The sequence below is a fragment of the Musca domestica genome, unplaced genomic scaffold (genome assembly GCF_030504385.1).
Source record: "Musca domestica strain aabys unplaced genomic scaffold, Musca_domestica.polishedcontigs.V.1.1 4, whole genome shotgun sequence".
Classification (NCBI taxonomy): Eukaryota; Metazoa; Arthropoda; class Insecta; order Diptera; family Muscidae; genus Musca; species Musca domestica.
This window is the reverse complement of record NW_026712328.1, coordinates 5,154,346-5,168,095: the sequence shown is the minus strand read 5'-3', so window position 1 is coordinate 5,168,095 and position 13,750 is coordinate 5,154,346. Positions and strand designations below refer to the sequence as shown.

General features: G+C 34.2%; 1 protein-coding gene across 2 annotated transcripts in view; it reads right to left on the bottom strand.

Moving 5' to 3' along the window:
* LOC101888390 (spermidine synthase) overlaps nt 1–6,825 on the bottom strand; it is a 43,011-nt gene extending 36,186 nt beyond the window's left edge. The window contains exon 1 of one of the 2 annotated variants that reach the window (XM_005191354.4): nt 6,675–6,825. In XM_005191354.4, the coding sequence (XP_005191411.1) occupies nt 6,675–6,808 (134 nt within the window). In that variant the 5' untranslated portion in view covers nt 6,809–6,825. The remainder of the gene's footprint in view (nt 1–6,674) is intronic. The other variant, XM_059126874.1, reaches the window with a different exon arrangement.
* Between the last annotated feature and the right edge of the window lie 6,925 nt (nt 6,826–13,750).

Sequence of the window (13,750 nt, the reverse complement as noted above, 5' to 3'; positions counted from 1 at the left end):
AATTTCAGACAATTCCGCTAAAAAATGTGGCTAAAATCGTCAAAATACCGAATATGGGGGGTGGGGTAGCGTTATATGGGGGCTATACGATATCGTGGATCTCTATAGATGATTCTTTTTTAATGGATAAGGAACTCATAAGGAATTCCTTGTGTGGATTTTCAGACAATTCCGTTGAAAAGTGTGACTGAAATCATCAAAATACCCAATATCGGGGGGTACCGTTATATGGGGATATACGATATCGTGGACCTATATAGACAATTCTCTTTTAGGGGTAAAGTACTCACAAGGGACTCCTTGTGTTTCAGACAATTCTATTGAAAATGTAGCTAAAATCATCAAAATACAAATTTGACCTACCTGCAGACAAAAGAGAGATCTGTGCAAAATTTTAGCTTTCTATCTTAATTCGATTTGTCTGTAGCGTGATTACAATAGTCGGACAGGGCTAAATCGTCTTAGAATTTTACGCTGATCAAGAATATATACACTTTGTTGGTCTGAAATGATTATTTGATTATATGGTATAAAAAGACAGGAAAAGTACACAAAGGTACAAACTTTTATAAACTTTGTTAACTTTTTTTATTGGCCTTTATAACATTGGACAATACTGACAATGCTCTAAAAGTGATATTATGTTAACGTGAAGGGTTAGAGCTCTCACAATTTGAATTTGACTGCATTTACGTTGAACAAACTAAACTTTTGGAAGTTCGTATTTAAAGAGTGCATATTGATATTTTCGGCAAATCAAATGGTACATGAATAAAAAGGGTAAACCTAAAGAAGACGCATAACGTTTTATGATATTATTATTATTTTTTTTTTTTTGTCTTGCAGGTTTTTTTTTTTTTCGAATAGAGTTACCAATTTGAGTTGTTAATTTTTTTAAACAAAATTTAGTAATTAAAATAATTTCTTATTTGACAATTTTTTATACCCTCCACCCTACTATAGAGGGTATATTTACTTTGCCATTCCCTTTGTATTTCCGCGAAATATTCATGTCACACCCAATAAAATACATATATGGTTAATAACCATAAAATTCTAAGTCGATTTAGCGATGTTCATCTCACCGCCTACGCCTGTCTGTGGTAATCACGCTATCTTTGGTACGAATAAAATTTTGCACACATGTGTATTTTGTACATTCGGTATTTGGAAGATTTAATCCAAATTTTCAAACGGATTTTTTTAGAATATTGTGGCACCCATTGTGACATAACAGCGTCTATAAAGGTCCAGGTTTCTGTATCCCCCACATAATGGTACTTTCTGATAGTCGGTGTCTTGGGGACTTAGATCACATTTTATACCACAATTATTAAAAATTCGAAATCCAAATGTTTAAGGGGATTTACCTTCTGTGGCAGAACATTGTCTATATAGGTCCGCATTTTCTTATAACCCCCATACAACTGTACCTGCCTAAGATTTAAGCAACATTCTCGAACTGAATTGTTTAAAATTCGGTACTTAGGATTCTTAATGTGCCTCTCAGCCTCTCATTATTCAGTATTCCAATTATTTTGTTGGGTGGTATTGGTGCTCGGCCCTGCCGAACTGAAAGCTTTTTTGATTGTTTTCATTAACTCTCGGACTTTTCGACTTGGCGTCTGAAAGTGACGTACAATTTCGTTTTAGGCAGAAAGTATACGTCTATGTACAATAGTTTTTATGTAAGTTACGTACTACAGGTGAACATTATTTGTTTTATATACCTTCCACCTTGCAAAGGAGGAAATTTACCATTCTGTTCGTAACACCTTTAAATTTTCGTAGTAGATCCCATAAAGTATATATATTTATTAACAGCATAAAATTCTAAGTGGATTCTGTCTGTCATTCGCCAGTGTGTTAAATTACGACAGAGGCCACATTTTTTGACGTTGATATATATAATAAATTGAATCAGATATATCGGTTTGGTATAGCCCCCATATAGGAGTAACTCCCGATATTCGTTATTTTGGTGGTCTTAGTCACAATTTTCAGAATTGTTTCAATGTTGATATTAAGAATTTTAAACGGATACTCCGTATTGTGCAAAACATTGCCTGTTTTATATTGTGCAGAACATTGCCCTTTTATTATATCCTCCATTTAAAGGTACCTCCCGATATTTGTAGTTTATAGTGGAACACGTTTGCATAAAGATACTCTTATGCAAAAATGATTTCTTTAGCTAATGGTGGAGGACATTTAAAGCTCAGCCCAGCCGAAGTTAATGTTTTTGACTTTACTTTATGCCCTCCACCATAGTATAGAGGGTATATTGAGTTTGTCATTCGGTTTGTATCACCTCGAAATATACATTTTAGACCCCACAAAGTATATAAATTCTTGATCAGCATAAAATTCTACATCGATTTAGCGATGTGCGTCCGTCTATCCGTCTGTGGAAATCACTCTCTACGTTTTGGTAAGACTTCATATGACGGTACCTTCCAAAATTCAGTATTTTATTGATTTAAGCAACATTATTCACCGAAATTGTTTCAAATTTGGTATTTGATGTTTATAATGGATGCTACAGCTTATGACAGGAGATTGTCTGTTCAAGTCAACGTCTTCGTATATCTCCCCATATAACGTTACCTCCCCATATTCGGTATTTTGAAGATTATAGCAACATTATTCACCATTTGTTTTAAGTTTCGCATTTCAATACTGTAATGGCTTATGACAAAAGTTACTTAAGCAGGTCCGTGTCGTCGTTAGCCCCTAAAGTAACAACTACATTCAATATTTTTAAGATTTTAACAGAATTTTTTAATGGATTTTATTGTTTTTTAGAATTGCCAAATTCGTTCCTAATGGTGGAGAATAATCAATGTTCGGCTTACAGCTTTTATACTTGTTTAATTTTAAATTGACTTACTATAACAATTTGAATCAATTTTTTGTAAAGGAACCCGATATTAATATAAGGCATTGCTCATATATATTTAAGATGGTTTATAAGTTTAAGAGAAAATATTTTTTAATTTTACATATCAATTATGAGTCTTTAAAAAAATAACAACTCAAATTGGTAACTCTATTTTAAAAAATACCTGCAAGACAAAAAAAAAATAATAATAATTAGTTTGATTCTTAATTAATTCATGACTTTATTGGTGGTTCTTTCTTTTCTTATTCAAACAAATTACCTTTGGTAATTGGGGTGGCGACAGAGGCCGTGTGCTTTCGCTTTCGTTTCTACAAGACAAGTGAACGCAGAGGTTCTAAGTGATCGCAGAGGATCCCTTGTCTATTTCTAATACATATGCAAATACAGACAAGTGAAAGCAGAGGTTCTGAGTGACCGCTGAGGGTCCCATGTCTGTATATTATTACAACTACAACTACTTCCAGTGAGAGCAAGGTGAGCCTACCGCCAACAACAAATACCCAGCGGCGATCCGCTCACTACGGTATCCGCCAAGGGAGTTGTAGAGGAGATGCCAGTCTGCCAATCAGCATCCGTGATTGACGAGTATTGGAAAGTTGTGGTGGAACGTATCGAACTTATACACCCCCTTTTAGAGCATTGTTAATATTGTCCAATGTTATAAAGGCCAATAAAAAAAGTTAACAAAGTTTATAAAAGTTTGTACCTTTGTGTACTTTTCCTGTCTTTTTATACCCTCCACCATACACAACATTCCGTTTGTAACTCATCGAAATAATCATTTTAGACCAACAAAGTATATATATATATATTCTTGATCAGCGTAAAATTCTAAGACGATTTAGCCCTGTCCGACTCTTGTAATCACGCTACAGACAAATCGAATTAAGATAGAAAGCTAAAATTTTGCACAGATCTCTCTTTTGTCTGCAGGTAGGTCAAATTCAAAGATGGGCTATATCGGTCCACGATATCGTTTAGCCTCCATATAACGTTTCCCCCGATATTCAGTATTTTGATGATTTTAGCTACGTTTTCAATAGAATTGTCTGAAACACAAGGAGTCTCTTGTAAGTACTTTACCCCTAAAAGAGAATTGTCTATATAGGTCCACGATATCGTATATCCCCATATAACGGTACCCCCCGATATTGGGTATTTTGATGATTTCAGTCACATTTTTCAACGGAATTGTCTGAAAATCCACACAAGGAATTCCTTATGAGTTCCTTATCCATTAAAAAAGAATCATCTATAGAGATCCACGATATCGTATAGCCCCCATATAACGCTACCCCACCCCCCATAATCGGTATTTTGACGATTTTAGCCACATTTTTTAGCGGAATTGTCTGAAATTCTTCACAAGGGGTTCTTTGTGAGCTTAACCCCCTGAAAGAGAATTGTCTAAATAGGACCACAATACGTATATCCCCCATATAATGGTACCCTCCGAAATTCGGTATTTTGATAATTTTAGCCACATTTTCTAATGGTATAGTCTGAAAATCCACACAAGGAGTTCCTTGTGAGTACTTTATCCTCTGGAAGATAATTCTCTATATCGTATCGTATATCCCCATATAACGGTACCCCCACCCCCTATATTCCGTACTTTGATGATTTAGCCACATTTTTCAACGGAATTGTCTGAAGTCTCTACACAATTAGTTCGTTGTGAGTACTTTACCCCCTGAAAGAGAATTGTCTATATTTTAGCCACATATAGCTTATATCCCCCTTATAATGGTACCCTCCGATATTCGGTATTTTGATGGTTTTAGCCACATTTTCCAATGGAATTGTCTGAACATCCACTTATCCCCTGGAAGATAATTATCGGTATTTTGATGATTTTAGTCACATTTTCAACGGAATTGTCTGAAATTCTACACGAGGAGTTCGTTGTGAGTACTTTACCCCTATACATAGATTTGTCTACATAGGTCCACAATATCGTATATCCCTCCATATATCGGCACCTTCCGATATAAGGTATTTTAAAGAATTTTTCATGGATTTTTTTTTTTTAAATTTTCTAATTCTTTTCAAATGATCAGGGGATTTCAAAGTTCGGCCCGGCCGAACTTACGGCTTCTTTACTTGTTAGTATGCAAATTGTAAAATTATTCCAGTGACAGCTCATTTTATTGCTTACAAGGGTACAAAAGCATTTTTGTGAGAATTTTCCAGAAAAAAGTTATTGCTGATGGAATTCAGGCGTGATAGTGTGACGTTTTCATTGGCCGTTTGAAGGCGATATTTCGTGCCAAAGGTGACCATTTCATTTCTAAAAGACAAGTGAACGCAATGGTTCTGAGTGACCGCTTAGGGTCCCATGTCAATCTACAACTGTATATACAAATACAGACAAGTGAACGCAGAGGTTCTATGTGATCGCAGAGGATCACTTGTCTCTTTTTATTACAATTACCGCCAATGAGATTATATGTCGGCCACATTAAAACGAGAAACTACATTTCTTGCTACAGTGCTTGCTATCTACTGCTAATTTCAAATTTAACCTTTTAAACCATTCTCTTGAAGAATTAGGAAAAATTGTCATCTAATATTCGGTGGTTCCATTATATGGGAGATATAAGAAGATATGGACCTATTGTAGCTATATAATACCAAGAATAGCCCTATATGGGCTATAGTTAAACGTATTCTGCCAATGGATGTAGAACCAAATAGTATAAAATTTGAAATAATTCCGTTAAAACAAGTGACTTCAATATTCAAAACACTGAATATTGCCAAGTACGGTTATATGGATGCTATATGAAAACGTGGACCGACATGGCTCATGTATGAACTAAAGCTGTTTACTAATACATTATACATGTGTGGAAGTGTTTGTTGTACACTAATTCGAAGATAGCGTGATTACAACATGAGCAAGGAGGAGGAAACGGAATGACAAACCTAATATACCATGCATTTCGTTTTAATCATCTCCATTTGGGGAAATCGTTCGGAATGAAGTATGTAAACAAAATTTTATTCAAATATAATTCAGGACGGCTGAAGTTTTTTTTTTGTTTTTGGTATTGTCATATTTTGTAACCGTTCCCAGAAAATTAGCTATACAGGCTTTGGTAACAGTTAAATAAATACATACTACCTAGAGCTGCGCAGGTTAAATGTATTCGATGAACCAGTTATTAGGAGACGAATTTTTAGTGGATTTTTGATGATAGCTTAATTCGGGCGATACCGCTATATGAGGGCTATAAAAAACATGCATCTAGAAGGCCCAGTTTTAATACCATAACTTCTAAGGACTTAATTAAATTTGACTCAAATTGTATTCTTCTATTTTATTCCGTTCGGAAGTCAGAGTGATTTCCACTGACGGAGGAATAGATAGATAGACGAACATGGCTAAATCGACACAGAATTTTATGCGGTTCAGGGATATAAATATTCTTTGTTTGGCTTAAACTGTTTATTGCAAAGAGTTACATACGGAATGACGAATGTTTAAAGGTGTACGAAGCTACACTACATTAGAAGTGTAACCTAAGATCACAAAATCTTCTTTGGCCTGTCTTAATCCTGCGGTCGTGAGCATCCTTTGACATATGTTGTCTTGGAATCTGAATCGAGAGTTACAAGCGGGACCGAATCTATATATATATATATATATATATATATATATATATATATATATATATATATATATATATATATATATATATATATATATATATATATGTATATATATAAATGGTTTATAAGTTAAGAAGAAAATATTTTTTAATCTTACGTATCAATTATGAGTATGTCTTGAAACTTTGATTTTTCTTTGTGAAGAACAGTTTTCACTTTTAAAGAGAAACTTTGACCCGGCCATAATTCATTTTGTATTTCACTAAACCAACCGTGTTGTATTGCGTCCATTGTGTTACTAGTTTGCCCTTATTCACAAGTATAAATTCATATTCTTATCATATTCAAAAATTTAGATGATGTACTAAAGTGTACATCGAAAGTTGACATATATATAAGCGTAGCAAGACACTGTAGTTGTTTAGGTTTTAAGCCAGTATACTTAGTTTACTTTGATGCTGTTAGTATATCTAACTTGTTTCCACTTGTATGGATAAATGATCGTAATATACGGGTTTTCTTTACCCATTCCTTAATATCTAGCCGAGCAGCTTCTAAGTGCCAGTAAGTTCGCATATTCGTTAACTCTAAGTAAACACACAGATTTTTGGGAGTGACAATTCCTCACTAGGAGGATTGCTCGAAGAGTGGGAGTGTTATTCGGACCTACTCTTCGCTCCTTTGTTTTGTGTGGAGCGCTCCCGAGTCACTTCTGTTTCAAAAACGCTCCCACTACATGGAAATATAATGTAGGTAGACACATCAACGGATCTAGTGCCACAATGAACTGTCAATTACTTTTTTGAATTGGTTAAAACTAAGAAAACCCATATTCCAATAGCTACTAAATGATGTTGTGTAGAAAAACTTTTAACAATTACATGCATGAACCCTGCAAACACAAAATATCCAGCAAGTGACTAAGAAGTCGCATGTATGCGAAAGAAATCATCGCGGTTGTTATCGCTTTCTCACCGCGCAAGTTGCATCCTTTGGGAAGACTAAATAGCGTTACTTCTTAGAATCACCGAAGTAATTTCCTCGACAGTTATTGGAAGTACTACACAAGTCAAATTTAATTAAAAAACTGGCAAATATTATCGATTGTCTTTTCAAAAATATATCTTCATATGTTTTAAAAACTATTTTTTTCGGGTAACATCGAGAATGCCTAGTAAAAGTAGAAGAAGTGTGAAAAACAATCAAATATTTTGTGGACAATGCAATCTTGTTGTAAATGAAGAAGAAGAAGAATCAATTGAGTGCGACAAATGTAAAAAAATTCTTCACGTTGTGTGCACTAAGCTGAACAAAAGGGAATATCAACATCTCTTAAAAAATGAATGTGAAGATTTTGTGTGTCACCTTTGTAGTGAGAGTAGTAGAAGCCTTCAAACTGAGCTGAACTTAATAAAAAGAGAGCTAAAGAAACTGGATCAATTAACAGCAATGCATGAAACTATGAATTTCATGTCAAAGCAATATGACGAAATACTTAAAGGAGTTGCTGAAAACAAAAGAAAATTAGAAATAATTGAAAAAGAAAACAAACATTTAAGAGAAGAAGTTAAAGTCTTGAGAAGTTCTATTAAATACATTAATGATGAGAGAGTAAAAAATGATTGCATTATATCTGGTGTTGTAAAAACTGATAATGCTACGGCAATGGAAACTCTCATGAATTTAACTAAAAGTGCTGGTGTTGACATAACCGAAGAAAATATTGAAGATGTATTCTTTATGAGAAAGAAACAATCGAAGAATACTGCTCAATCGATTGTTGTTAAAACGAAATCAAAACAAACGAAAAGCAAGATCATGTCGATGAAAAAGAATTTAAAGGAAAATGAAGAAACAAAAAATGTGTACGTTAATGATTTTCTAAGCCGTGAGACTATGATTTTATTCAATTATGCCAAATCATTAAAGAACGTTGGTTTTCGCTCGGTTTATGCTGCTGATGAGGATGATGTCAATAAATTACTGCTTGAAGCAACAACTCATAAAACCACCCGAGAAAGATGCCAAGATGAAGCTATTGATGAAGAAGAGACATATCTATCATCGTAAATTTTATAAACATTCTTTTTTAATAAGTGTTATCAACTTTGAATAAAATCCATTTTTTCTTTTTTTTTTCTATGTCAAATAATTACTTTAGCGAATTTGCATTATTTAAAAAACATATACAAACTCTGAATAATATACCTTTCAAAGTAATGTCAATAAATATGAGAAGCTTATCTTCCATTAATAAATTTAATAGGTTCAGAACATTGCTATCGAGTTTGCCAACGTTGCCTTGTGTTGTTTCTGTGCAGGAAACTTGGTTTAAGAGCGAAGTTTCTCAAATATATAACATAGCTGGTTACAGAGCGGTGCACTGTTGTAGAGTTGATGGGTTTGGAGGAACTTCTGTATATGTTAGGAATGACATAAAGTTTGATATTATTTTGTGCGAAAGTCGTAATTTTATAGATTTTGTTCAAATCAGTTTGGATGAAGTTAAATGGCTTGGTAAACCTGCAAGGCTTGTTTCATTTTATAGATCCCAAAAATGCCCAACCAATTCATTCCTTTCCTTTGTAGACGAAACGTTGAACAACTTTGGGAGATATCCATGTATGTTTGTTGGAGATGCTAACATAGATATGTTAGACGATAATGCATCAAATGCCATTTCAAGCTTACTTGCAACATACGATTTTAAAAGTTGTCATTCTTTGGTGACAAGACCCGTAAGTGGTACAAGCATTGATCACATTTACTCAAATTTTGAAGGTATTTCCGATATAGTCTCTGTAGAGTGTGAATTGACTGACCATAACATCGTTTACTTTTGTGTAGGTAATTCCATTGTGGATCATGCCAGCAATAATAAAACTTACTCTTTTATTAATCAAGATAATTTGATACGTTGCATTGAACGAGATTTACCTATGTTTTGTATTACTGGAAATCCATCGGTTGATATGGCCAAGTTAATAACCACAATTCAGAAATGTTTGGAAGAATCTACAACTATTAGAACCTGCAACCGATCAGGAAAATATAATATTACTCCTTGGGTAAATGCGAATTTGAGAAAATTAATAGAATTTAAGGAAAAGTTATTAAAATCCAGACGTAAAAATAAAGGCGGTTATTTAATAGAAAAACAGCTTAAGTCTATAAGTAAAATTATAAAGAGATCTTGCAGAGAATCAAGAAGTAATTATTACAGTTATAACCTTGAAAGCCTACGTAGCGAACCAGCCAAATGCTGGAAGTTTTTAAACAAAAATCTTGGCAGGTCAAAGGAAACGAAGGACATTAACATCAGAAGAGGTGACGGTACCATGATTTCGGATGATTTTGAAAAGGTCAATACTTTTAACCAATATTTTTTGGATTCTGTGGAAGAATTGAAAACACGCATTGCTCAGAATGGTAGTGATTACTGGAACTCAATGAGAACTGTAAATTGGATGAATATACATATTAACTTCAATTATACAACCATACATGAAGTGAAACATATAATTCTTCAGTTATCAAAGAAAAGTAGTTCAGGTTACGATAATATTTCTCAAAAACTGTTTCGCTATGCTGTCACTTATTAGCTCCATATCTTGTGACCATTTTCAATTGTATGCTAGACAAGGGTGTGTACCCTGATGCTCTAAAAATACATAAGATTATACCGATTCCTAAAGAACCAAATGTAAGTTGTATCAACAAGTTCAGGCCAATAGCTGTTTTATCAGTTTTTACAAAGGTCTTTGAAAATATATTATGTAAACAGATGACAGACTATCTTGAGAATAACAACGTACTTTGTGATTTTCAGTATGGATTTAGGAAGGGGTGTGGAACAGAAGAAGCTACTGTTAATTTTATTGAAACTGTATGCAATGGATTAGATGATGGTGCAAAAGGCGTATTTGCAATATTCTATGACTTCTCAAAGGCTTTTGACCTTGTGGACCATGGAATTTTGTTAGAAAAATTAAGATTTTATGGCTTTAGACAAAATGCTTTACTAATATTAAAAAGCTACTTGGAGAATAGGAAACAATTTGTTGAAATTGATGGCAAAAAAAGCTCAGAAGCATGCGTTGCACATGGCGTACCTCAAGGAAGTGTCCTTGGACCGTTACTTTTTAAGTTGTATATCAATGACATAGCAAACTTGGGATTATCTGGGAAAATGTTTTTGTATGCGGATGACATTTGCCTAATTTACCCTTATAAACATGAAACAGTTGTAAAGATATATATGGAGCGTGATGCTGCTTTAATTAATGAGTATGCACAAATCAATAAACTTTTTTTAAACGCAAATAAAACGAATATAATACTTTTTAAACCGCATGTTGACAACAATGGTGTATTCAGTATTAATGTTAATGGTACTCAAGTTAGAGAGGTATATTCTGTAAAATATCTAGGCCTATATTTGCAAAGTAATTTATCATGGGATTACCATATTCAACATGTGAAGAAGAAAGTGTCAGGAGCTTTGGGTCTTTTGTATAAGTTTAAAAATAAGTTTAATTATGAAACAAAGTTATTGATTTACCAATCATTGATACATAGTCATCTAAACTATTTAACATTATTATATGGTTTCCGAAAAAGTGTTGAATTTAATTCACTGTCCAGATTGCAAAATAAGGCTTTAAAAATTGTGGCTAATCTTCCAATTTTATACCCAACTAGTCAACTGTAAAAACAGGTGTTTCCTTCTGTTATGCCGCTATGTTGTATTTTCAAATTGCGGTTATTACTGTATATGTATAAATGTATTCATAACATGGGTCATCACACTATTAAATTTTTGGTGAATCAAAACGTTTTTAACACAAGAAACAGCACAAATCTGAGGGTAGCTCGGTGTAGAATTGAACTAACTAAACAAAAAATTTCGTATATAGGATGTTCAGAGTTCAATAAACTACCTAATGAACTGAAGAACCTTCGGAGAATATCATTATTTAAATTTATATTCCTTGGTGCCACTTAGTAGTAACTCCTTGACGGCAACAGTAGTTGTGCTATTGCAGACAAGAAGCGTCGCAAAACTGGCGTTTAGGTGAGGGAGTGAGAAACTCACCTTCAAATGCGTGTGTTGATGCTTTCATTTCTAAAAGACAAGTGAACGCAATGGTTCTGAGTGACCGCTTAGGGTCCCATGTCAATCTACAACTGTATATACAAATACAGACAAGTGAACGCAGAGGTTCTATGTGATCGCAGAGGATCACTTGTCTCTTTTTATTACAATTACCGCCAATGAGAACAAACCGACAACAACCAATGCCCAGCAGCGATCCGCTCACTACGGTCTCGAGGAGATGCCAGTGCGCCAATCAGCATCCGTGATTGATCGAGCAAAGGAAGTTGTGGTGGAACGTATCTAACTTATACAGGGAAGTGACTATTCGCACTATCCACCATATAATTTACAGCATCTTGAAAGTTTTGCCTAGATTATTCATATCTTTAATATTTCAACACATACTCGTATAAAGTTTGACATTCCACCATAAAGTAAGGAAACTTTTATAAATAAAAATACAATAATTTTATATCCGAGCAAGTTTCGGTTGGAAATTACAGCAAAAGTCTTAAAAATATCGTAAAGTGGGCGGTACATTTATATGTCGGCCACATCAAAACGAGAAACTACATTTCTTGCTACAGTGCTTGCTATCTACTGCTAATTTCAAATACAACATTTTAAACCATTCTCTTGAACAATTAGGAAAAATTGTCATCTAATATTCGGTGGTTCAATTATATGGGAGATAAAGGAAGATATGGACCTATTGTAGCTACATAATACCAAGAATAGCCCTATATGGGCTATAGTTAAACGTATTCTGCCACTGGATGCAGAACCAAATAGTATAAAATTTGAAATAATTCCGTTAAAACAAGTGACTTCAATATTCAAAACACTGAATAATGCCAAGTACGGTTATATGGAAGCTATATGAAAATGTGGACCGACTTGGCTCATTTACGAACTAAAGCTATTTACTAATACATTATACATGTGTGGAAGTGTTTGTTGTACACCAATTCGAAGATAGCGTGATTACAACATGAGCAAGGAGGAGGAAACGGAATGACAAACCTAATATTCCATGCATTTCGTTTTAACCATCTCCATTTGTGGAAATCGCTCGGAATGAAGTATATAAACAAGATTTTATTCAAATATAATTCAGGACGGCTGAAGTTTTTTTTGGTATTGTGATATTTTGTAACCGTTCCCAAAAAATTAGCTATACAGGCTTTGGTATGGTAATAGTTAAATAAATACTACCTTGGAGCTGCGCAGATTAAATGTATTCGATGAACCAGTTATAAGGAAACGAATTTTTAGTGGATTTTTGGTGATAGCTTAATTCGGGCGATACCGCTATATGAGGGCTATAAAAAACATGCATCTAGAAGGCTCAGTTTTAATACCATAACTTCTAAGGACTTAAATTAAATTTGACTCAAATTGTATTCTTCTACTTTATTCCGTTCGGAAGTCAGAGTGATTTCCACTGACGGAGGAATAGATAGATAGACGAACATGGCTAAATCGACACAGAATTTTATGCGGTTCAGGGATATAAAAATTCTTTGTTTGGCTTAAACTGTTTATTGCAAAGAGTTACAAACGGAATGACGAATGTTTAAAGGTGTACGAAGCTACACAACATTAGAAGTGTTACCTAAGATATTTAAATACATGGATCCTCACAAAATCTTCTTTGGCCTGTCTTAATCCTGCGGTCGTGAGCATCCACTGACATATGTTGTCTTGAAATCTGAATCGAGAGTTACAAGCGGGCCCTGTCACCGAATCTACGGTAAGCGAGTGGTTTCTGCAAAGGAATCACAGACCACGCAGAATAGGATGACCTAAACCTGGTAATGAACTGCCATTTGGAAAATGGAAGAAGAAAAAAAAAACGTTACGGTACAGAAAATAAATAACTTTATACCGGTGGGTTTTATTCAGTATTACAATGACCAGGTACCAACAAAGCCGGATAGTAGTGTGCAGGTCTTCCAGGGCTTTTCTACACTTAAGGACTGTTTAGAAACAGTATATCAAATCTGTTAAACGCCACTTTGGAGGTATGTAACGCAGTTACCATCATGAGGGTTGCAGTTTAAAACTACTCTTAAAAAGGCCAACAATTTGTCATAGCCATGTGGTGGAGTATGCAGTATGTCCTGCTTTGACAG